This window comes from Macaca mulatta, chromosome X, assembly GCF_049350105.2.
Source record: "Macaca mulatta isolate MMU2019108-1 chromosome X, T2T-MMU8v2.0, whole genome shotgun sequence".
NCBI lineage: Eukaryota > Metazoa > Chordata > Mammalia > Primates > Cercopithecidae > Macaca > Macaca mulatta.
In genome coordinates this window covers 54,604,351-54,631,216 of record NC_133426.1, presented here as the reverse complement: position 1 = coordinate 54,631,216, position 26,866 = coordinate 54,604,351, and the positions used below count along the sequence as shown (strand labels likewise).

The window sequence follows — 26,866 nt, the reverse complement described above, 5'->3', positions numbered from 1 at the left end:
TAATCTTAGCTGTGTGATAAGGGGAGATGCACGTTCTCTCTGGTCCTCAGTCTCCATCTCTGCAGAGTGGGGACATGACCTCTACTTCATAGGATCATGTGAAGAATATGTGAGTTAATGAATATCAAAGCCTATAACAGGGTGCGTGTTCAATAAATGGAAATTTATTTCCCCATTTCCACTTTTCTACTGTCAGCAGATTGTGGCTTATTTAAGAATTGGCACCTTCCGGGAAGGTTATATGCAAGTGAGATTTTTCTAAATTGAATTTTGTTTCCTGAGTTCCATTCAGCAGGCAGAAATGTATTGTCTTCCTTCAGTGTTCCCTCCCAGCTTCCAAGAGAGTTTCATGGAGCGAAAACTTTAGCTTTGGCTCCAGCAAACTGAGTTACTGCCATATAAACAAGCTCCTTCAAAAGCATAGGGGAGGGGATAGTGGGAGGGTCTATTTGAAGGGGATGAGGCATTGTATGTAAATTGAAAACTCTTTTGTAAAATGAATCATTAGACCCTAGTTGGTCTGTTCTATATTCAGATCTTCATGGACTAAGTTCCCTTGAGGGTGGACCACCTGTGAGATAATTTAGCAAGCAGAATATTTAGGAGGCTGAATGAGGGAGGGAGAGAGAGATTGATAAGTGGATGCATGGATGACGGACCATGGCCAGTGACTCAGTTGAACCAGAAGCCTAGTCAGGTCTGCTGGGACCAGGGTTGGGGGGAGCAAATCTAGGTCATCTAACAGCCCCTGTACTCCTCAGAAGATCCCTTTCTCTTCCCACCCTCCTCCTTTTCCTGCCTAGGGACCGGGAATCAGAGAAGTTCCGCATCTCCACCAGCCTGGCAGCAGGCACAGAGGTGACTTTTTCCCTGGCCTATGAGGAACTGCTTCAGCGTCACCAGGGCCACTACCAGCTGGTGGTGAGCCTGAGGCCCGGCCGGTTGGTGAAGAGGCTGAGCGTAGAGGTTACAGTGTCAGAAAGGACAGGCATCTCCTATGTGCACATACCACCCCTGAGGACCAGCCGCCTGCGCACCAATGCCCATGCAAGTATGTGGGCAGCACTATAGGTCACCCATTAGACTGGCCTTCACTGAATGAAAACCTTCCCGATTCCACTGGGTTTCCCTCTAGTGCCACTTCTGCTCCGTACTCACTGCCAAGTTCTTTCCTGATTCAGTGAGAAGAGGGCATGTTTGAAGGTGAAAATATTTGGATTTTAACCTTGGCCTGGTCCTTACAAGCTGTATGACCTGGCACATTACAAACTTCCCAGACTCTTGATTTCCCTAAAAAAAAAAAGTCAGTGATAAGGGAGGGTTTGCTGGGTGGGCTAATGAAATTAAATCGTGTGTTAACCATGCTGAAGGCTGTAGAAGCCACACTGGCCAAATCATGCTTTTCCCTGGATCCCCACTGAGAATGGCAGGACAGTGAGCGCACAGCAACTGCAGGCTCCCTGGAGGACACCATCTCAGGCCCTGAAAGGAAGAGAAGCATCTTGCCTCAGAGACTTGCTTCAAATATCACCTAGAGGTTTTGGAAGGCCAGACTGGCTACATCAGAATCACAACATGGGCTTCTAGAAATGCAGATTCCTGGAGCCAAACCTTCAGGGTCTGGTTCAGTAGCATGGGGGTGGGGCCCAGGAAGCCGTGTCATCAACTAGTCTCAGGCGACCTTGATGTCCAGTCAGGTTGGAGAATCACGGAGCTGGCCTGCTCACCTCATCTGAGATGAGAGGACAGACACAGAGAAATCCCTGGCTCATGTGGCCGCCCCTCCAAAGCTGCTTAGCATAGGAGGTCCCAACTCATTCAACTGTTGACCCAGAGAGGCACTGGGGTGGACAGTGGATGTAGCAGACACAGACAGACACAGACTGGATCCAAATCCCAGTGTTGACACTCCCTTGATGTGGGACCATCGAAGCCAGTCACTCCACTGCTCGACTTCACTTTTCCCATCTGTAAAATGGACGAGATGCCATCTACAGCTCAGGACCATTGTGAGACTTTGAGAGAATTCCTCCCTCCCAATTACGTGGTGCAGAGAAGATTGCATGATCATTGTACCCGTTAGGACTAGGTGGCACTCACTGAGACGCAGGTATGGCTCCAAACGCTTTACATGAATGGCCTCATTTATTTCCAACAGCACTGCCTATGAAGTAGGAGCTGTGGTCATGCCTGCGCTGTAGATGAGGAGCCAGAGGCCTAGAGAGAATGAGTCGCTTGTCCAGGGACACACAGCAGCAGCCGGGAGCTGGGCCCACAGGCCATTTGAGTTCCTGCAGCCTGCATTCTTCAGCCCTAAGCTATAAATGGCAGGTCCCTCCCCCATTCTCCTTAAAGGTTAAAACAGAGGGTAGAACCAATCCTGTGGGGGAGAAAACAACAAAGAGCTCTGAGAGGAAGGAAGCCAAGGGAATGTATGTGAGCAGGCGCCTCAGAGAGTATGGGGCTCAGTGTGCCCCTGAGCTTCCTGACAGCTGTAGCAGGAAGGGGGGGGGTGCAGAATTCCCAAGTTTCCATTTTCTGGAAAAAAGGAGGCACAGTGACATTTCTAAATGGACATTTGTCTTGGATTCCAGAGGACTTGCTCTTGTGGCCAGCTCAGCAAACATCCGGGACTAGAGATTCATCTGTTATTTCATGAGACTCTAAAAGGCTTGTTCACACACGTGATGCCCAAAGTCAGAAGGAAGAGAGGGAAGAAGAAATATTAAATCAGATCCAGAGGACAACCTTGCTAGGCTGCTGTTTCCCACAGCAGTGGGGGGATGGGAGGAGACCTAGACCTTGTCTGTGTGTCTGTCTGTCTCTCTCCTGGACACACTCTTACTGCACTGCCTCTCTGGGAGGAGATGTGGGCTGCTGGTCTCCGGACATGCCATGCCTCCAAAGACTTGGCCCCAGGTTGCATGGAAAATGAGGCAAGGTGAGGTTGCCAGCGAGGGCCACATTGCCAGGGCCTGGGAGCTGAGGGCCAGGCTGGGTCTGTCCAGCTGGGCTCGATGGAGGAGGCAGAGAGGAGCTGGCTGTGGGACTGGGAGAGGAGTCTGGGGCAGGTGGAAAGATGTTGTAGGCAGGAGGCACCAGAGGTTTTGGTACCTCCCCAGATAGTGCCCCTTGTGCTGCCCTTTCACTGGTTCTTCTGTCTAGAGAGTCCTTCGTACCATGCCGTCCCAATCCTCCCCACCCATACAGGTGAGGTGGATTCACCCCCATCTACCAGGATCGAGAGGGGAGAGACCTGTGTCCGAATCACCTACAGCCCGACATTGCAAGACCAGTCGGCCATCTCTGGCTCAGGCATCATGGCTGACTTCCTGGTTCAGTACGATGTGGTCATGGAAAACATCATTGGAGATGTGCAGGTGAGGGGTCCTGGGAAAGGGGAGAGAGGATGGGCTCTGGAGTCAGACAGGCCTGAGCAATGCTCAGGCCTCTCCAGCTGTTCACTCCAGTTTCCCTAGGGATAAGCGAGAGCTAGCAAACAAGGATAGGCTGACGTGAAAAGACACATGGCTTCAACCTGGAGAGGCACATCGAATCCCCCAAAGGATTGTAGACCTGGAACTGTCTCCAGTGAATCTAGTGCCCAAAGGACCCATCCCTGACTGAATCAAGTCATAGCCTACTCAAAAACAGTCCTTCTGCAAAGTAAACCCTTGGCCACTAATTGGGCATCCGTGTTCATGGGCTCTCATGCATTCTGCAGCTCCTATACTCTTCTGTGTTCTCTTGGGCTTCCTTGCTCTCTGTCGCCTTTTAACAATCCTTATTGCTTCAGTGAAGCCATCTGCCTAAACAGGGAGGCCTTCAATTGTGAGCCTCCACATTCATGAAGAAAGAGCAGAGGTCCCACGCTCTTTCAGATGAGAAAGCACAGAGCACTGATCCCAGGGCCCCAGCGTGAGCACAAAGATGGTGGGGCAGCCTGAGACATCTGGTCCCACTCTGCCTCTCCCACCACAGAACCCTCAACCCCAGCACACAAACCACCCTCCAGTTGCCCCACACCACACCACACCACACCTTTCTCCAAAACACCCGAGCCTGCCTCTCATCTGTGTGAGCATTTGCTCATGGTGGCCGCTGCCCTGAGAATGACTTCTTCCTCCCTGGTCCACTGCTCGGCATCCTCGTGTTCCTGAAACACTGCCGAAACACCTCCTCCTTGATGACTCCGTTCCACCAACAATTCATTTGTCTACCCTGGACTAAAAGTGTCCTATCGTTAAACCTCTTCTCGTGCAACATTCATTCATTCATATGTTGAATGAATATGTGGACTAGGCCAGTCCTGTACTCATTGAATCTGACAACTCACAAGGGAGTCGGACACAGCCACTCATCTCCCTCTGCCATCACCCCATCCTGAAGCACCCAGATACACAGAGCCTTGACAGTCATCAGATGTTCTAGTGTGTGTGTAAGTATGTCATGGGTTCTGTGGGGGTGCCAGTGGAGGGGGGTTTCAGGACCATCATCCTAAAGGAGTTGGAATTTAAGTAAGCATGGGAAACATGAATTGGATGTATCTGCAAGTCGGTCAATAAGATGAAGGGAAAGGCATGCAGAGAGAAGGAACAGCATGTGCAGAGGCAGAGAGGTGTGGCTCAGTCTGTTGTGTAGGGGGAATAAAAGTTATTCTCCTGCCAGGATAGGAGCTGAGGGTACCTTGCCAGCAGGTGGCAGCAGGGCCTTTAACCTGGTGTTTTGTCATGTGGGTGTGTTTAGTTCTTGGAGGTACCCCTCTGCTCGCTCAAGCTTTACCATCACCACAGCTGCTTGCAGTTGAAATATAGATGGAAGGCATTGACCAGTACAACCAGGAACTTCCATACACTGTGAGCTCTTACCCCTCCTGACACCTGCCAGGAACACTCAGTTCATCTCCCACTTCCTATTTGAGTGTGCCCTTTGTTCAAAGCCCAGCACATCATCAGATCATCCACCCCGCTGGGGCTCACTGGGCACCTAATCTGTGTCATACCTTGTGTTGGCCGACATTGGGAACCCAGAAGGGTATCACATACACAGCCTACTTATCGTTTCTGAGTGAGACACAAAAACCCAATACTGACACTAAGGTAGACCTGCCCTTCCCATGACACACAAGGTAGGATAGAAGCCATAATGAAGAGGAAAGGCAGTTCCAGAAGGTTCCCTGGAGGCGACTAAGGCTGACCTGTGTGTTATGGAATGAATAAAAGTGGGCCATGGGACGGGGCCTGTGGGAGGGAAAGGCATTCCAGCAAAGTGGGGGCGGCACAAGAAAAGAAACAGGCTGAAACTCACCAAACCTGTGTAGGGAATTGCAAATAGCTTGGCGTTCTGGAGCAGAAATTTGAGATGAAAAATCCAAAGAGCCACATAGAAGGCTGGAGAGTCCTGCAGGGCAACAAAAGGAACATGGGATTTGTCCTGTAGGTGAGCAGGGAGCCATGAGAGAAAATGACATTGTGAGGTCGTGTTTACAGGGTCTCAGCCACTGCCTCCAAGCAGCATGGATGGGAGAGGTCGAAGTAGAAGAGGGAAACCTGAGAGAAATGAGACCTGAGCTTGGGCTTTGTCAGTTAGGGATGAAGACGAGGGTGGCCTGGAGAAGTATCCAGCAGAGAAAAGCAACAGGAGGCTGATTGGCTGCAGGGAATGGGGGCCACCCAAGGACTGAAGGCAACACTCAGATTTGTCTCCAGAGTGATCATGTGGATGATGGTGCCCCTGACCAGGAAGACATAAAAGGGCCACGTCGGGGCAGGACAATGAATTCATTGCTTGGGCAGGATGCATCAGAGGTTTCTTGAAACATCCTGGGGCACAGGTCCAACAGTGAGTGTGCACCCACTGGTAAGGGGCAACTGTGGGAGCTCTAGACGGGAGAATCGATGTGGATTGATTGGTAGGGGTCCTGTGGTGGAAGCCAAGTGACAGAGGGAGGTCACCCAGGGAGCATGTGTGGAGCCAGAAGGGAAAATCCCTGAAGGCACAGCTAAGGTGAAGCGGCCCAATGCAGCAGCTATGGATACCCTCATCAACTGCACACAGCCTGCCCCGAGCCCCAGTCCCCAGCAGTTCACTCCATTGAGCTGCACCAGCATAATCATTTTCTTTTCATGCTTCGACCTGACAAATATTGGGAAGCACTGCGAAGGGAGTGGGCAGACAGAGGCGGTAGGAGAATAAGGAGAGTTCACTGTCACAGATCGCAGGGAAAACTACTTTTGAAGATAGCAGAAGTCATCCATGTTCAGCTGTGATGTTCATGGGTGGGGAAGGCAGTCCCAAGAGACTCAAAATACAGACGTTGGGTTTGTTTTTTAGTAAAGTTGTTACTTTTAATTTTTGAGGGTACACAGTAGATGTATATGTTTATGGGGTAAGTGAGATGTTTTGGTACAGGCATGCAATCCGTAATAATCGCATCACAGGGTACCCATTCCCTCAAGCATTTGTCCCTGTGTTACAGACAATCCATTCATACTCTTTTACTTATTTTTAAATGTACAATTAAATTATTATTGACTATAGTCACCCTGTCGTGCTATCAAATACTAAGTCTTATCCATTATTTCTCACTTTTCTTTGTACCCATTAACCATCCCTGCCTTCTCACCATCTCCCCACTACCCCACTACCCCCAGTCTCTGGTAACCACTCTTCTACTCTCTATCTCCATGAGTTCAACTCTTTTATTTTTTAGATCCCACTAATGAGTGACAACATGCGAGATGTGTCTTTCTGTGCCTGACTTATTTCATGTAACATCATGATCTCCAGTTCCATTCATGTTGTTGCAAATGACAGAATTTCATTCTTTTTTGTAGCTAAATAGTACTCCATTGTGTATCTGTACCACCTTTTCTTTATCCTCTCATCTGTTGATGGACACTTAGGTTGTTTCCAAGTCTTGGCTATTGTGAACAGCACTGTAACAAAAAGGAGGGTACAGATATCTCTTGGATACACTGATTTTCTTTCTTTTGGGTACATACCCAGAAGTGGAATGGCCGGATTGTATGATAAAGCTCTAATTTTTAGTTTATTGAGGAGCCTCCAAACTGTTCTCCATATGGTTGAACTAATTGACATTCCCACCAGCAGTGTATGGGAGTCCCTTTTCTACACATCCTCGCCAGCATTTCTTATGGCCTGTCTCTGGGATAGAAGCCATTTTAGCTGGGGTGAAATGATATCTCATTGTAGTTTTTGATTTTCACTTCTCTGATGATCAGTGATGTTGAGCACCTTTTCATATGTCTGTTTGCCATTCGTATGTCTTCTTTTGAGAAATACCTGTTCAAATCTTTTGCCCTTTTTTGATTAGATTTTTAGACTTTTTTCCTATGGAGTTGTTTGAGCTCCTTATGTATTCTGGTTATTAATCCCTTGTGAAATGGGTAGTTTGCAAATATTTTGTCCCATTCTATGGGTTGTCTCTTCACTTTGTTGATCATTTCCCTTGCAGTGTGGAAGCTTTTTAACTTGATGTGATCCCATTTGTCCGCTTTTACTGTGGTTGCTTGTGCTTACTGGGTATTATTCAAGAAATTTTTGCCCAAACCAATGCCCTGGAGATTTTCCCAGGGTTTTCTTGTAGTATCAATAGTATCATAGTTTGAGGTCTGAGATTTAAGTCTTTAATCAATTTTGATTTGATTTTTGTATATGGTGAGAGAGAGGTCTAGTTTCATTATTCTGCATATGGATATCCAGTTTTCCCAGCACCATTTATTGAAGAGACTGTTCTGTCCCCAATGTATGTTCTTGGCTTCTGTGTTGAAAATCAGTTCACTATAGGTTAGTGTATTTGTTTCTGGGGTCTCTATTGTTTTCCCTTGGTCTATGTGTCTGTTTCTATCCCAGTACCAGTCTGTTTTTGTTGCTATAGCTCTCCAGTATAATTTGAGGTCAGATAATGTGATTCCTCCAGTTTTGTTCTTCTGGCTTAGGATAGCTTTGGTTATTCTGGGTCTTTTCTGGTTCCATTTAGATTTTAGGATTGTTTTTGCAATGTCTGTGAAGAATCTCTTTGCGATTTTGATAGGGATTGCTCTGAATCTGTAGATTACTTTGGGTAGTATGGACATTTTAGCAATATTGATTCTTCCAATCCATGAACATGGAACATCTTTCCATTTTTTAGTGTCCTCTTCGATTTTCTCTAACAGTGTTTTATACTTTTCATTATAGAGATGTTTCACTTCTTTGGTCAAGTTAATTCCTAGTATTTAATTTTGTTTGTGGCTATTGTAAATGGGGTTTCTTTTTAATTTTCTTTTTCAGATTTTTCACTGTTGGCATTTAGAAATGCTACTGATTTTGTTTTGTTGATTTTGTATCCCGCAACTTTCCTGCATTTGTTTATCAGTTCTAATATATTTTGTGGGATCTTTAGGGTTTTCCAAGTATAAGATCAGATGATCTGCAAACAAGGATAATTTGACTTTTTCCTTTCCAATTCGGATGCCCTTTATTTCTTTCTCTTGTCTGATTGGTCTAGGTAGGCCTTCCAGTACTTTGTTGAATAACAGTGGTGAAAGTGAGCATCCATATCATGCTCCAGCCCTTAGGGGAAAGGCTTTCAGTTTCTCCCCATTCAGTATAATACTAGCTGTGGGTCTGTCATATATGGCTTTTATTATGTTGAGGTATGTTCCTTCTATCCCCAGTGTTTTGAAGGTTTTTGTCATGAAGAAATGTTGAGTTTTATTAAATGCTTTTTCAGCATCAGTTGAAATGATCGCATGGTTTCTGTCCTTCATTCAGTTGATACAATGTATCACATTGATTGCTTTGCATATGTTGACCCATCCTTGCATCCCAGGGATAAATCCCACTTGGTCATGATGATCTTTGGAGTGTGTTATTGAGTTCAGTTTGTTAGTATTTTGTTGAGGACACTCACATCCATATTCATCAGAGTCATTGACCTATAGTTTTCATTTTTTGATGTGTCTTTGGTTTTGGTATCTGGGCAATACCGACCATGTAGAATGAGTTTGGAAGTATTCCATCCGCCTCTATTTTTTGTAATAATTTGAGTAGGATTTGTATTGGTTCTTCTTTAACTGTTTGGTAGAATTCAGCGGTGAAGTCATCAGGTCCTGGTCCTTTCTTTACTGGGAGATTTTTTTTTTTTATCATGGCTTTGATCTTGTTGCATGTTATTGTTCTGTTCATGTTTGAATTTCTTCATGCTTCAGTCATGGTTAGGTTGTATGTGTCTAGGAATTTGTCCATTTCTTCTCGATTTTCTTTTTGTTAATTTAACTTTTAAGTTCAGGGGTACACATACAGGTTTGTTATATAGGTAAATGTGGGTCATGGGGGTTTGTTGTACAGATTATTTTGTCACCCCAGTATTAAGCCTAGTACCAATTAGTTATTTCTATTTTATTATTATTATTATCATTATTATTATTTTGAGACAGAGTTTCACTCTTGTTGCCCAGGCTGGAGTGCAATGGCGCAATCTCGGCTCACCACAACCTCGGTCTCCTGCGTTCAAGCGATTCTCCTGCCTCAGCCTCTTGAGTAGCTGGGATTACAGGTGTGTGCCACCACGCCCAGATAATTTTGTATTTTTAGTGGAGATGGGGTTTCTCCGTGTTGGTCAGGCTGATCTCGAACTCCCGACCTCAGGTGATCTGCCCGCCTCCAGTTTTGAAAGTGCTGGGATTACAGACATGAGCCACTGCGCCCAATCCCGTTAGTTATTTTTCCTGATTCTCGCTCTCCTACCACACTCCACCCTCTGACAGGCCCCAGTGTGTGTTGTTCCCCTCTATGTGTCTATGTGTTCTCATTATTTAGTTCCCACTCATAATTGAGGACATGCAGTATTTGTTTTTCTGTTCCTGTGTTAGTTTGCTAAGGCTAATGGCCTCCAGCTTCTTCTCTGTTCCTGTTAAAAACATAATCTCATTGTTTTTAACGGTTGCATACTATTTCATGGTGTATATGTACCATATTTTCTTATCCAGTCTATCACTGATGGACATTTAGGTTGATTCCATGTCTTTGCTATTGTATATAGTGCTGCAATGGACATACGTATGCATGTGTCTTTATAATAGAAAAACTTACACTCCTTTGATTATATACCCAGTAATGGGATTGCTGGGTCAAATGCTATTTCCGATTTTAGGTTTTTGAGGAATTGCCACACTGTCTTCCATAGTGGTTGAATTAATTTGTGCTCTCACCAACAGAATTTAAGCATTCCCTTTTCTCTGCAACCTTGCCTGCATCTGTTGCTTTTGGACTTTTTAATAGTAGCCATTCTGACTGGTTGTGAGATGGTATCTCATTGTGGTTTTGATTTGTGTTTCTCTAATGATCAACGATGTTGAGCTTTTTTTCATATGATTGTTAGCCGCATGTATGTCTTCTTTTGAGAAGTGTCTGTTCATGCTTTTCCTTACTTTTTAATGTGGCCGCTTGTTTTTTTTCTTGTAAATTTGTTTAAGTTCCTTATAGATGCTGCATATTAGACCTTTGTCAGATGCATAGTTTGCAAACATTTTCTTATGTCTGTTCACTCTGTTGATGGTTTTCCTTGCTATGTAGAAGCTGTTTAGTTTAATTGGATCCCACTTGTCCATTTTTGCTTTTGTTGCAACTGCTTTTGGCATCTTCATCATGAAATCTTTGCCCTTTCCTGTGTCCAGAATGGTATTGCCTAGATTGTCTTCCAGGGTTTTTATAGTTTGGGGCTTTACATTTAAGTTTTTTAACATCTTGAGTTAATTTTTGTATATGGTATGAGGAAGGGGTCCAGTTTCACTTTTCTGCAAAAGATTTGCCTGTTATCCCACCACCATTTACTGAATAGGAAACCCTTTCCTCATTGCTTGTTTTTGTCAGGTTTGTTGAAGATCAGATAGTTGTAGATGTGTGGCCTTATCCTGGGTTCTCTAGCCTCTTCTAGATTTTCTAACTTATTGGCATATAATGGCTCATAGTAGGCATTAATGATCCTTTGAATTTCTGCAGTATCACTTTGTAATGTCTACTTTTTCATCTCTGATTTTATTTATTTCGATCTTCTCTTTTTTTAACTAGTCTGGGTAAAGGTTTGCCAATTTTGTTAAACTTTAAACAAAAGAAATCCTTTTTGTTTCCTTGATCTTTTATATTGTTTTCTTCATTTCAATTTCTTTATTTGTATTCTCATCTTTATTTTTTGTTTCCTTCTACTAATTTGGGGTTTGGTTTGCTCTTGCTTTTCTGGTTCCTTAAGATGCATCGTTATGTTGCTTACATTTTTCTTCTTCTTTGATGTAGGCACTTATAGCTATAAAGTTCCCTCTGAGAACTGCTTTTGCTGTATCTCATAGGTTTTGGTATGTTGTCTTTACATTGTCATCTGTTTCAAGAAATTTTTCAATTTCTTCATTGACCCACTGTTCATTTAGGAGCATGTTGTTTAATTTCCGTGTATTTCTATATCTTCCAAAGTTCCTTTTGTTATTGATTTCTAGTGTTATTCCATTGTGGTCAGAGAAGATGTTTGATGGTATTTGAATTGTTTTAAATTTTCAGTCTTGCTTTGTGACCTGATATATGGTCTATCTTTGAGAATGAATCATGTGCTGAAGAAAAGAATGCATATTCTGCAGCCATTGGATGAAATGTTCTGTAAATATCTATTAGGTTTCTGAACTATAATGCAAATGAAGTCCAATGTTTCCTTGTTGATTTTCTGTCTGGAAGATGTCCAGTGCTGAATGTGTGGTCTTGAGGACTCTAGTGATTGTCATGTTGGAGTCCATCTCTCCCTTTAGCTCTAATAATATTTACTTTATATATCTTTGTTCTCCAGTGTTGGGTACATATATTTTCACAATTGTTATATCCTCTTGCTAAATCGACCCCTTTATCATTATATTGTTACCTTCTTTGTCTCTTCTTGTAGATTTTGTCTCTGTATGGCTCCTCCTCATCTTTTTTGTTTGTTTGTTTCCATTGGCATGGAATACCATCTTTCATCCCTTTATTTGTAGTCTATGTGTGTCTTTATAGATGAAATGTTTTTCTTATAGGCAATAGATCAGTGAGTCTTATTTTTTTAATCCATTCAGCCACTCTATGTCTTTTGATTGGAGAGGTAAGCCCATTTACATTTGATGTTATTATTGACAAGTAAGAATTTATTCTTGCCATTTTGTTATTGGTTTTCCTATTTTGTTTTTTTGTTTTGTTTTGTTTTGTTTTGTTTTGTGGTCTGCTCGTCCTTCTTTTTTCCCTTCCTGTCTTCCTTTTAGCAAGATTATTTTCTTTGGTAATATGATTTAGTTTCCTACTTTTTTATTTTCTGTGTATCCTTTGTATGTTTTTTGTTTTGAGGTTACCATGAGGCCTGTCAATACTATCTTATTAACCATTATTTTAAGCTGATAACAACTTAACACTGTTTGCACTAACAAACAAGCAAAAAGAAAACTAATAAAAACTCTATGCCTTAACTTCATCCTCTTGCTTTTTATTTCTTTGTTGTTTCTATTTGTAATTCCTTGTACTGTGTCTTGAAAAGTTGTTTACTTAGTACTTTTGATTAGGTTATCATTTAATCTTTCTACTTAGCATGAGAGTGGTTTATATGCCACTGTTACATTGTTATAATATTTTGTGTTTTTCTGTGTACTTACTATTACCAGTGAGTTTTGTACCTTCAAGTGATTATTTATTGCTCAGTAATGTCCTTTTCTTTCTGATTCAAGTACTCCCTTTAGCATGTCTTGTAGGACAGGTCTGGCAATGATGAAATCCCTCAGCTCTTTTTTGTCTGGGAAATTCTTTATTTCTCTTTCACGTTTGAGGGATATTTTCTCCAGATATACTATTCTAGGGTAACAGTAGTTTATTCCTTCAGTGTTTTAAATATGTAATGACACTCTCTCAGCCTTAAAGATTTCCACTGAAAAGTCTGCTGACAGAAATATTGGAGATGTATTGTCTGTTATTTGTTTCTCTTCTCTTGCTGCTTTTAGGATCCTTTCTTTATCCTTGACCTTTGGGAGTTTGATTATTAAATTCCTCAAAGTAGTCTTTTTTGGGTAAAATCTGCTTGGTGTTCTGTCACCTTCTTGTATCTGGATATTGATATCTTTCTCTTGGTTTGGAAAGTTCTCTGTTATTATCCCTCTGAATAAATTTTCTACCCCTATCTCTTTCTCTATCTCCTCATTAGGGCCACTAACTCTTAGATTTGCCTGTCTGTGGCTATTTTCTAGATCGTGTAGGCATGCTTCATTGCTTCTTTTTTTTTTTTCTTTTGTCTCCTCTGACTGTTTATTTTCAAATAGCCTATCTTGTAATTCACTAATTATTTTTTCTGCTTGAACAATTCTGCTTTTAAAAAACTCAGGTACAGGCCGGGTGCAGTGGCTCACACCTTTAATCCCAGCACTTTGGGATGCTGAGACAGGTGGATCACTTGAGGTCAGGACTTTGAGACCAGCCTGGACAACATAGTGAAACCTTGTCTCTACTAAAAATACAAAAATTAGCTGGGCATGGTGGCACATGCCTGTAATCCCAGCTACTCGGGAGGCTGAGGTGGGAGAATCACTTGAACCCAGGAGGCAGAGGTTGCAGTGAGCCAACATCGTGCCACTGCACTCCAGCCTGGGTGACAGAGGGAGACTCTGTCTCAAAAAAAAAAAAGACTCTGGTGCATTTTTCAGTATGTCAATTGCATTTTCCAGAATTTCTGCTTGATTATTTTAAATTATTGCAATCTCATTGCAATCTCTTTGTTACTTTCATCTGATAGAATTCTGAATGCCTTCTCTGTGTTATCTCAAATTTCTTGGAGTTTCCTCAACACAGCTATTTTGAATTCTCTGTCTGAAAGGTCACATATCTCTATTTCTTCAGAATTGGTCCCTGGTGACTTATTTAGTTTATTTGGTAATGTCATGTATTTTCCTGGATTGTCTTGATACTTTTAGATGTTCTTCTGTGTCTGGGCATTGAAGAGTTAAGTATTTATTACAGTCTTCACCGTCTGGGCTTGCTTGTACCTGTCCTTCTTGGGAAGGCTTTCCAGATATTCGAATGTATGTATATGTTGTGATCTAAGCTGTATCTGCTTTAGGGGCACCCCAAGCCTCGTAATGCTGTGGTTCTTGCAGACTCATAGAAGTATTGTCTTGATGGTCTTGGACAATATCTGGGAGAATTCTTTCCATTACCAGGCAGACTAATTCGCTTTCCTTACTTTCTCCCAAAGTCTCTCTCTCTCTCTCTCTCTCTGTTGTGAGCCACATGAAGCTGGAGGTGGATTGACACAAGCACTCTTGTGGCCACCACCTATGACTGCGTTGGGTCAGACTTGAAGCCAGCGCAGTACTGGGTCTCACCCAGGCCTGCTGTAACACGTCCCGGCTTCTGCCTATGTTCACTCAAGACCCTGAGGCTGTACAATCAGAAAGTGTCAAAAACAACCGGGCCTGTGTCCTTCACTTTGGGATAGTGAGTTCCCTCAGGCCCTGGGTGGATCCAGAGGTGCCATCCAGGAGCCAGAGACTAGAGTCAATCACCTTAGAATTCTACCTGGTTTTCTATTGTCCTGCTGGTAAACTGGCAGTCAAACCACAAAATACACTTCTTCTCACTCTTCCTTCCCCTTTTCAAAGGCAGAAGAGCCTCACCTCATGGCCACTGCCACCACAACTCACAAGGAATACTGACAGATAACCACCGATGCTCCCTTAAGGCCCCAAGGTTCTTCAGTCAGCTTGTGCTATATGCTGCCTATCCTTAGCCTCACCTTTCAGGGCAGTAGGCTCTTCTCTGGCCTAGGGGAGGACCGGAAGTTGGATTCTAGGCCATCCAAGAGCCAATGCCTAGAATCTAGGACCTTAAGAGCCTGCTTGGTGCTCTACACCCTTGTGGCCAAACTGGTACTTAAGCTTCAAGACAATGTCCCATTTACTTTATCCTCTGCTTTTGTAAAACATAAGCACTCTCTCCTAATAGCCACTGCAGCTTGGAATGTGCATCACCTAAAGCCAGCAAGTCTCAGAGTCTCACCCAAGGCCCTCAATGTAGTACCTGGGCATTATTGTTGGCTATTCAGGGCCCAAGGGCTCTTCATTTAGCAGGTGAAGAATGCAGCCAGAACTGGATCCTTCCCTTCAAGGCAGCAGGTTTCCTTCTAGCCCAGAGTGTGTCTAGAAATGTGTTTTGGGAGTTAGGGCCTGGAAAAGGAGCCTCACAACTCTTACTGGTGCTCTATCCTGCTGCGGCTGAGCTGGTATACAAGATGCAAGACAAAGTCTTTTCCACTCTTCCCTCTCCTGTCTTCAAGCAGAATGAAGGGGTCTCTTTTGGAGCCACAAGCTGTGGAGCCTGGGGTTAGAGGAGGGGTGATGCTAGCACTCACTTAACTGCCCCAGCTGGTGTCTCAGTAGGTTGTGTGCCCCCTAAGTCCACTGTCTCTGGGCCCAGTTCAGCACTAGGCCCCTACTAGGAGTTGCAGTCCTTGTGTCTAGGCTGTCTTTCAAGTTTATTTGGAGCCCTAAAGCACTTTAGTCCTTGGTGGCAAGGCTTGCAGGAGCTCAAGTGCCAACTGCTGACATGCTGACATGGGTAATTCATGTGTAGCTAGGACTGTTTTGAATGCTTCCTCCATATGCAGGCATCAGCCGAGTTTGGTTCAGTTTTTTTTGTTGTTTTTTTTTTGTTTGTTTGTTTGTTTTTTAGTGCTCTAAAAGGGCAACACTGAGGTCAATGCCTCACAATAGCTGCGCTCTCCCTCCCCTAACACAAAGAAATGCTCTTGCACACCGTGCCTCCTCTGCTGGGGGCAGACTTGGAGGGTGGAATAGGGGTGGTGTCAGCAATTCAAGACTGTTCTTCCAGTGCCTCTTTCATTGATATGAACTTAAAACCAGGTACAGAGCTTTTGGTTCTTTTGAAGGTGCTTATTTGTGTGTAGATGGTTGTTAAATTGGTGTCCTTCCTAGGGGTACGATTGGTGGAGCTTTTTATTCCACCATCTTGCTTCACCCCTCTTCCAGCCACTGAGTTTGGAGGCAAGCTAGTCACGGTTGCCTTTAGTGAGGGAAGTGTCTATGCGGGGTGGGCACAGTAGCTAGTCTGTGGTGGTCCCCGGGAGTGATCTTCATTTGAGCCCATTGAGGGTGCCCACTTTCTCAGCCTGTGATGCTCCAGGGAAAAAAGAGGCTAGAGAGAAGTTTGGGAGTGGACTGGGGACAAGAGCTAGTCTTAGTGCATGGAAAAGACAAAACAATTCTATATTTCAAGGAAGACCCAGTGGGGTACATGTTAAAGGGGGTTGGAGAGAGTGGACCTGAGGAGTACTGGGCACTTGGAGTGCATGGGGTCCAAGGCAGGACCACCTTTCCTTAGGCTGAGGGAGGAGGTGTATGGGGATGTGGACCCTGTAGAAGGGTGGGGTGGGCAGTCAAAGTGTCCCTGGCTCTGTGCTCTTAATTCTCTCCTTGAGTCAGGTAGGTAGGATGGAATGACTGCTGAGGTGACTGGGAGAGGTTGGTGAGCAAGGTCCTGCCCGTGGGTTATGTGATAGGAAGTGGGGGCCCCGGTGGGCATGGGATCAGGGAAAGGTAGGCATGAATTTCCTGGGAGCTCTCACCAGCCCAGGTGTGGGAGGTGTGCAGAAGCCACTGGGTTCCGCTCCTGGATTGGGCAGTTGTAGTGTGGGTGACACAGGCCTTTTTGAACTGTACCAGAGTGCCAGGATTAGTGGAGACAGAGAATGCAATTGCACATGTGAATTAATTCAAAGGCTGGAATGGAGGGGAAGAACAGGATGTCCTCCCATCTTCTCTTTCCCCCTGAGAAGGAAGAGGCAATGTCCAGCCTTGTGGTCAGAGAGTGTCTGAAGGGTAGAGAGGAGCAAAAGCCTGTGACCCTGGGCAGAGCCTCCTTCAGCTTCAGGGGAGCACAGACCCTCAGCCAGCGCAGACATCCCTGAGCTGAGCTGAGACTGGTCCTGAGGGACCCTCCTAGCCTCCCTCCCCTTCCCTCAGCTGTCCCAGCCCGGAGGCTCAGCAGAGGGAGGAATGGAGTGGGGGAGGGGAGTCAGCAGCCAATCACATCCAGGACAGCCCAAGGCATCTGTACCTGGTGTAACCAATCCCCTCTGAATAAACAACTCACTCTGCTTAGGCTCCCTCCTCCTCTCCCTGCTCTGCCCAGCAACAGCAGAAAGGTTTTAGGAGGAGAGGGAGGCCCTGCAACTCCCAGCCCCTGGCAGCAAAGAGCTGGGCCCCAGGCTCACTCTATACAGGGAGGTTAAAACAATACTTGAAGTTCCTGCAGCCCAGGCAAAATATCCCTAGGGACCCTTAAGGCTGTGCAAGCCCAACTCTCTCACAGACAGGAACTCACATATTGCAGAGATCCTGATCCTTGGAGTGCTGGGCTGCAAGCCTGTCTCATTCCTTCCACAGCTCTGGGGCAGGCCCCGGGATGAAGGTCTGAATGGCAGAGACGTGGTTCTGGTGAAGGAGATGGACAGTGAGCAAACAGTCACACACATGCCTGTTTAGAAACAGTGAGAAGTCCTGGAGTCCTGGGAAACAAAACACAGTGTTATGAAGGAAAATAAGAGGGGACCTGATTTAGATTGACTTTCACAGTCCTTCTTGGTTTTACTTTTTTTTTTTTTTTTTTTGGTCCAGATTTACGATGGCTATTTCATTCACTACTTTGCCCCCAGAGGCCTTCCACCTATGGAGAAGAATGTGGTTTTTGTTATTGATGTAAGCGGCTCCATGTTTGGTACCAAGATGGAACAGGTAACAAGGATCCTGGAAGCCTTTCTTAGTCCTAGTATCAGAAGACCCAGAAAGCAGAGAGTGTGGTAACAATGGGACCCTGGGAGGAGAGATTCCACCATCCCATGACCCTTGAGTCTTACAGGCTTGGGCCTACCCTATGGTCCTGGTATCTTACCTAACAGGAGCCTGTGGACCTGGAGCCACAGAGTCCTAAGAACATTGACACATTGGTCAATGTGAAACCATTGAGACCCTCAACCACAAAAGCCCAGGGTCATATAGGACCCTCAAGCTAGAGCACCCTAGGATCCCAGAATCCAGAAGCAAGAAAACCTTAGGTCACAGAGACTCTGAGTCTTCCTGAGGCCACAAGGTTTTGGGTCTTTGCTATTTTTTTTTTTTTTTTTACTTTAAAGGCCTAATAGTATAGAGTATTGGCATTATAGAGTTAGAAACTATAGAGTCAGGAGCAATATCAATTTTAATCTTGTTGCACTTCTACCACTGTGCCCATGGGTCAGAGTTCTGAGGCCGTAGACCAAGCACGCTTTGACTTTAGCCCTTGAATCCATAAAGTTCTGCAAGCAGCATTTCATACCATAATACCCTGGAGCTTTTTGTTCTGGTATCTTGCAATTATATAACGGTTGCTCCTTAATCTTTCAATCACATAGCCCTTGGGACCTAAGGCTGAGTTTGTTTTACCAAAGTCGAGCAACCTGGGGAAAAATGGGTAGTACCCCAAGCCAGCTCCCCAGCCCCAGTGTAGCAGGAGGGATCTCCCCAAATCCAGCCCTTTCTTGCCTTTTTGTCTCAATCAAGAGGGGTAAAATCTCAGAAACACTTGTAAAGTTTCTATATCAGGGACATCAATTCACTAAAAGACTGAGACCTCCTCATAAGAGTATAGAATGCTTCCTCTCACTCCACACATTATCACCACATCAACTGGGCTCCTCGACAATAATGGAAAGTTACAGCTGATAGAACTACAAGCCCAAACCCTATTTAAGAAAATGTTACTAGGGAAAACCAAAGACAACAGAAGCAACAAAAATATGGACACTAGAAGTAATTTTGGCCAGGCACGGTGGCTCCCACTTGTAATCCTAGCACTTTGGGAAGCTGAGGTAGGCAGATCACTTGAGCCCAGGAGTTTGAGACCAGCCTGGGCAACATGGCAAAACCCTGTCTCTACTAAAAATACAAAAATTAACAAGGTGTGGTGGTGCACACCTGTAGTCCCAGCTACTCAGGAGGCTGCCTTTGGAAAATGGCTTGAGCCCAGCGAGTGGAGCTTGCAGTGAGCCAAGATCGCACCACTGCTCTCAGGCTGGGGCAACAGAGCAAGACCCTGTCAAAAAAAAAAAAAAGGAGTAATTTTAGCCTCTGACACCTAAAACTGCTCCAAACAGGAAACATTACCTAACTCATAGCCAGATAAACTTAAAACCCCACACTAAATGCCATTTAGTTTATTTCCTTTTACCTGATATATCATGTCTGGCTTTCAACCTAAAATGAGAAGGCATGCTAAAAGGAAAAAAAACACTGTCTGAAGAGAGTAAACAAACATCACAGCCAGACTTCAATATGTTAGAGATGTTGAAATTATCAAACAATTTTATTTTTTATTGAAATATTTTTTTCCAACTTTTATTTTAGGTTCAGTGGATACACGTGCAGGTTTGTTACATGGGTAAATTCAGTATTGCAGGTGTTTGGTGTACAGATTATTTTGTCACCCAGGTAATAAGCACAGTATGTAGTATATCATTTTTCAATCTTCACCCTTCTCCGACCTTCCACCCTCAAGGAGGCCCCAGTGTCTGTTGTCCCCTTCTTTGTGTACATGTGTGTTCAATGTTTAGCTCCCACTGATAAGTGAGAACATGTAACATTGGTTTTCTGCTCCTGCATTACCTCACTTAGGATGATTGCCTCCAGTTCCCATCCCTGTTCCCACAAAGGACAGGATTTCATTCTTTTTTATGGCTGCATAGTATTTCATGGTGTATATGTACCACATTTTCTTTATCAAGTCCACTATTGATGGGCATTTAGGTTGATTCCATGTCTCTGCTATTGTGAATTGTGCTGCAGAACGACTTATATTCCTTTGGATATATACCCAGTAATGGGATTGCTGGGTCAAATGGTATTTCTGTTTTTAGATCTTTGAGGAATTGCCACACTATCTTCCACAATGGTTGAACTAATTTACCCTCCCACTGACAGTATATAAGCACTCCCTTTTCTCCACAACCTTGCCAGCATCTGTTGTTGTTGTTTTTTTAACTATTTAATAGCCATTCTGACTGGTGTGAGATGGTATCTCATTGTGGTTTTGATTTCCATTTCTCTAATGATCAGTGATGTTAAGCATTTTTTTCGTATGATTGTTGTCCACATGTATGTCTTCTTTTCAGAAGTATCTGTTCATATCCTTTGCCAATTTTTTAATGGGTCAAACCGAGAATTTTTAAACCCATGATTAATATGCTGTGGAAACTAATGATAGAGTGCACCACAAATAAGGACAACACATGGTAATGTAAGCAGAGACATGAAAACCCTAGGAAAATTAAAAGGAAATACTGGATATCAGAAATACTGTAACAGGAATGAAGAATCCCTTTGATTCACTCATCAGTAGACTGGACATGGTTGGGTAAAGAATCAATGAGCTTGAAGATACATTCATAGAAATTCCTGAAGCTAAAAAACAAAAATAAAAAAGAATTTTAAGAAACACCCTAGAATATTCAAGAATTGTGGAACAATTTTAAAAGTGTTACATATGCATCATGGAAATAATAGAAGGAGAAGAAAGAGAGAAAGGAACAGAAGAAATACTTGAAGTAATAATAGATACAAATTTTCCAAAATGAATTATGCACACCAACCTCAGGTCCAAGAAGCTTAGGAGAACACAAAGCAGGATAAATACTAAACAATCTACACCTAGGCATATCATATTCAGACAGCAGAAAAATCTTTTAAAAAGCCAGAGTAAAAAGTACCTTACCTATAGAAGAGCAAAGATGGGAACTATATCAGACTTTTCTTCAGAAACCATGGGAGCAAGAAGAAAGTAGAGTGAAATACTGCAAGTGTTGAAGGGAAAAACCCACCAGCCTAGAATTCTGTATACATCAAAATGATTATTCCAAAGTAAAGAAAAATAAAGACTTTCTCAAACAAACAAAAATTTTGGGAATTGTCACCAACAAACTTGCTTTGCAAGAAATGTTAAAAGAAGTTCTACATAGAGGAAGAAAATGATATATCTCAGATACTTGGATCTACATAAAGAAAGGAAAAGTGTTAGAGAAGGAATAAAGGAAGGTAAAATAAAATACTTTAGTTTTCTTATTAGCTGACCTAACAGATAATATTTTTCAAAATAATAATAAACAATAATGTATTTAGTGAATGTAGCTTATGAATAAGTGAAATTGTTAATGAGAGTAATATTGTATAGGATGGGAGGGAATAATTGGGAATACTCTGTTACAAGGTACTTGCACTATGCATAAAGCTGTATAGTGTTATTTGAAAGTGGATTTGGATTGGTTGTAAATGTATACTGTAAACTCTAGGGGAACTGCTAAAATGTTTGAAGTCTAATGCATATGCTAAGAGAGAAGATAAAACAGGATCATGTAAAATGTCCAATTAAAACTAGAGAAGCCAGAAAATGAGTGGAAGAAATAAGAATAAATAATTTTAAAAGAAGAGAAAACATTTACAACTATGGCAAATATTAAACCAACTATGTCAGTAACGACTGTAATCATAAATGGTTTAAATATACCAATTAAAAGACAGAGACTCTCAGTGTGGATAATAAAATAAGACCCAATTGTAGGTTGTTTATAAGAAAACCACTTTAAATATAAAGACACAGAGACAGATCAACAAGACAGAAAGTTAACAAGGATATCCAGGAATTGAACTCATCTCTGCAGCAAGAAGACCTAATAGACATCTATAGAACTCTCCACCCCAAATCAACAGAATATACATTCTTCTCAGCACCACATCGCACTTATTCCAAAATTGACCACATAATTGGAAGTAAAGCACTCCTCAGCAAATGTACAAGAACAGAAATTATAACAAACTGTCTCTCAGGCCACAGTGCAATCAAACTAGAACTAAGAACTAAGAAATTCAATCAAAACCGCTCAACTACATGGAAACTGAACAACCTGCTCCTGAATGACTACTGGGTACATAACGAAATGAAGGCAGAAATAAAGATGTTCTTTGAAACCAATGAGAACAAAGATACAACATACCAGAATCTCTGGGACACATTTAAAGCAGTGTGTAGAGGGAAATTTATAGCACTAAATGACCACAAGAGAAAGCTGGAAAGATCTAAAATTGACACTCTAACATCACAATTAAAAGAACTAGAGAAGCAAGAGCAAACACATTCAAAAGCTAGCAGAAGGCAAGAAATAACTAAGATCAGAGCAGAACTGAAGGAGATAGAGACACAAAAAACCCTCCAAAAAATCAATGAATCCAGGAGTTGGTTTTTTAAAAAGATCAACAAAATTGACACACCGCTAGCAAGACTAATAAAGAAGAAAAGAGAGAAGAATCAAATAGATGCAATAAAAAATGATAAAGGGGATATCACCACCGACCCCACAGAAATACAAACTACCATCAGAGAATACTATAAACAGCTCTACACAAATAAACTAGAAAACCTAGAAGAAATGGATAATTTCCTGGACACTTACACTCTTCCAAGACTAAACCAGGAAGAAGTTGAATCCCTGAATAGACCAATAGCAGGCTCTGAAATTGAGGCAATAATTAATAGCCTACCAACCAAAAAAAGTCCAGGACCAGATGGATTCACAGCTGAATTCTACCAGAGGTACAAGGAGGAGCTGGTACCATTCCTTCTGAAACTACTCCAATCAATAGAAAAAGAGGGAATCCTCCCTAACTCATTTTATGAGGCCAACATCATCCTGATACCAAAGCCTGGCAGAGACACAACAAAAAAAAGAGAATTTTAGACCAATATCCCTGATGAACATCGATGCAAAAATCCTCAATAAAATACTGGCAAACCGGATTCAGCAGCACATCAAAAAGCTTATCCACCATGATCAAGTGGGCTTCATCCCTGGGATGCAAGGCAGGTTCAACATTTGCAAATCAATAAACATAATCCAGCATATAAACAGAACCAAAGACAAGAACCACATGATTATCTCAATAGATGCAGAAAAGGCTTTTGACAAAATTCAACAGCCCTTCATGCTAAAAACGCTCAATAAATTCGGTATTGATGGAACGTACCTCAAAATAATAAGAGCTATTTATGACAAACCCACAGCCAATATCATACTGAATGGGCAAAAACTGGAAAAATTCCCTTTGAAAACTGGCACAAGACAGAGATGCCCTCTCTCACCACTCCTATTCAACATAGTGTTGGAAGTTCTGGCTAGGGCAATCAGGCAAGAGAAAGAAATCAGGGGTATTCAGTTAGGAAAAGAAGAAGTCAAATTGTCCCTCTTTGCAGATGACATGATTGTATATTTAGAAATCCCCATTGTCTCAGCCCAAAATCTCCTTAAGCTGATAAGCAACTTCAGCAAAGTCTCAGGATACAAAATCAATGTGCAAAAATCACAAGCATTCTTATACACCAGTAACAGACAAACAGAGAGCCAAATCATGAATGAACTTCCATTCACAATCACTTCAAAGAGAATAAAATACCTAGGAATCCAACTTACAAGGGATGTCAAGGACCTCTTCAAGGAGAACTACAAACCACTGCTCAGTGAAATCAAAGAGGACACAAACAAATGGAAGAACATACCATGCTCATGGATAGGAAGAATCAATATCGTGAAAATGGCCATACTGCCTAAGGTTATTTATAGATTCAATGCCATCCCCATCAAGCTACCAATGAGTTTCATCACAGAATTGGAAAAAACTGCTTTAAAGTTCATATGGAACCAAAAAAGAGCCCTCATTGCCAAGACAATCCTAAGTCAAAAGAACAAAGCTGGAGGCATCACGCTACCTGACTTCAAACTATACTACAAGGCTACAGTAACCAAAACAGCATGGTACTGGTACCAAAACAGAGATATAGACCAATGGAACAGAACAGAGTCCTCAGAAATAATACCACATATCTACAGCCATCTGATCTTTGACAAACCTCAGAGAAACAAGAAATGGGGAAAGGATTCCCCATTTAATAAATGGTGCTCAGAAAACTGGCTAGCCATAAGTAGAAAGCTGAAACTGGATCCTTTCCTTACTCCTTATATGAAAATTAATTCAAGATGGATTAGAGACTTAAATGTTAGACCTAATACCATAAAAATCCTAGAAGACAACCTAGGTAATATCATTCAGGACATAGACATGGGCAAAGACTTCACGTCTAAAACACCAAAAGCAACGGCAGCAAAAGCCAAAATTGACAAATGGGATCTAATTAAACTAAAGAGCTTCTGCACAGCAAAAGAAACTACCATCAGAGTGAACAGGCAACCTACAGAATGGGAGAAAATTTTTGCAATCTACTCGTCTGACAAAGGGCTAATATCCAGAACCTACAAAGAACTCAAACAAATTTACAAGAAAAAAACAAACAACCCCATCAAAAAGTGGGCAAAGGATATGAACAGACATTTCTCAAAAGAAGACATTCATACAGCCAACAGACACATGAAAAAATGCTCATCATCACTGGCCATCAGAGAAATGCAAATCAAAACCACAATGAGATACCATCTCACACCAGTTAGAATGGCGATCATTAAAAAGTCAGGAGACAACAGGTGCTGGAGAGGATGTGGAGAAATAGGAACACTTTTACACTGTTGGTGGGACTGGAAACTAGTTCAACCATTTTGGAAAACAGTATGGCAATTCCTCAAGGATCTAGAACTAGAAGTACCATATGACCCAGCCATCCCATTACTGGGGATATACCCAAAGGATTATAAATCATGCTGCTATAAAGACACATGCACATGTATGTTTATTGTGGCACTATTCACAATAGCAAAGACTTGAAATCAACCCAAATGTCCATCAGTGACAGACTGGATTAAGAAAATGTGGCACATATACACCATGGAATACTATGCAGCCATAAAAAAGGATGAGTTTGTGTCTTTTGTAGGGACATGGATGCAGCTGGAAACCATCATTCTTAGCAAACTATCACAAGAACAGAAAACCAAACACCGCATGTTCTCACTCATAGGTGGGAACTGAACAATGAGATCACTTGGACTCGGGAAGGGGAACATCACACACCGGGGCCTATCATGGGAAGGGGGGAGGGGGGAGGGATTGCATTGGGAGTTACACCTGATGTAAATGATGAGTTGATGGGTGCTGACGAGTTGATGGGTGCAGCAAACCAACATGGCACAAGTATACATATGTAACAAACCTGCACGTTATGCACATGTACCCTAGAACTTAAAGTATAATAATAATAATAAATAAGTAAATGAAAAAAAGTAATAAAAATAATAATAATAAATATAAAGACACAGAAAAATCAAAAGCAAAGGGATAGAGAAAGATATACCATGCTAACACAAATTAAAGAAAGCTGGCTGGGGTAGCTGTATTCGTTTTGGACAAAATAGACTTCAAAGCAAGGAAATTTTCAGCAATAAACAGTTGCATTATATGATATAACAATAAAAGAAATATAATGGTAAAGGGGAAATTTTCCAAGAAGACAAACAATCCTTAATGTGCATGCAACAAACAACAACATACCAAAATATATGAAGTAAAAACTGATGAAACTGGAAGGTAAAAATATATGAATCCACTATTATAATTAGAGACTTCATCATCCCTTTATCAGTGATTGACAGATTCAGCAGGCAGAAAATCAGTAAGGACATAGTTGAATTGAACAGCACCATCAATTAACTGGATTGAATTGACATTTCTAGAATACTTTATTCAACAACAGCAGATTACACATTCATCTCAAGCTCACGTGGAGCATTTACCAAGATAGACCATATCCTTGGCCTTAAAACATACCTTAACAAATTTAAAATAATATAAATCATACCAAGTATGCTTTCAAATCAAATGAAATTAAACTAGAAGTCAATTACAGAAAGATAGCTGGGAAATCTCAAAGTAATTGGAGATCAAACAGCACACTTCTACAATCTATTCCTGGTTGACAAGAGATTCTGACCTTCAGGACCTCATAGGCTCTCACTTTTCTACTGCTCTTCTCAGGAAAAGCTATCCTATTAAGTCTCTTCTCTCTCAATGGAAACAAGAGTATGGTGCTTAGCTCCCTGTCCCAGAATGTATGACTTATCCCCAGAGCTCTCCCTATGGCAGAAAAGACTCTAATCCACTTAGAAGCATTAAAGACATTTCCTATCAGTTTAAGGTGTAGAGAAAGGTGGGTCTCAAGTGTCCTGCCTGTGGTCTCTGAAATCCATACCTATATAAAGGATTGAAAGCATAATATCATAATATTGTGCTTAGGGTCACTGGACTTAAAACCTCCCAAATGTGGATTTGAATCCCTTGTCCATCAATGACTAGCTGTGTGACCTTAAGCAAGTCACCACCTCTCTGAGTCTCAGTGTCATCACCTGTAAAATGAGGATAATATTAGTACCTTCTTCATTGTGTTGCTGTGATAATTAAATGAGCTGATGCATCTAAGGATTTAGCACAGTGCCTGGAACATAGCAAGTGTCCTGTAAATGATACCTAATAGTAGATCCTATATACTGTATTCCCTGAACCTCCTATGGGCCTAGCCCTATGTTAGTGTTGCCATAGAGAAGGGAGACAAGAAAAAGAAGCATTATAAACCCTTCTCTCAAAGAGTTCAATATTTGGATAGAAAGTAAAAATATTTCATGTAAAACAGTCAGTGAACAGACTGGGACAGGGAATATCTAAGTGAGAAGGGCATGGGTCAGGGTTGGCAATTTAAGGAAGAACTTTCCAGAGAAGGAGCAATTGAAAGAACAGTAAAGATGTGAATAAATAAAGGGAAGTTGGAGAGGAGTATG

General features: G+C 42.3%; 1 protein-coding gene across 1 annotated transcript in view; it reads left to right on the top strand.

Annotated features, from left to right (window-relative positions):
- ITIH6 (inter-alpha-trypsin inhibitor heavy chain family member 6) overlaps positions 1 to 26,866 on the top strand; it is a 43,790-nt gene that overhangs the window by 6,141 nt on the left and 10,783 nt on the right. Inside the window, exons 4-6 of the mRNA XM_002808533.4 lie at positions 804 to 1,051; positions 3,211 to 3,380; positions 17,688 to 17,804. Of these exons, the coding sequence (XP_002808579.4) occupies positions 804 to 1,051; positions 3,211 to 3,380; positions 17,688 to 17,804 (535 nt within the window). The remainder of the gene's footprint in view (positions 1 to 803; positions 1,052 to 3,210; positions 3,381 to 17,687; positions 17,805 to 26,866) is intronic.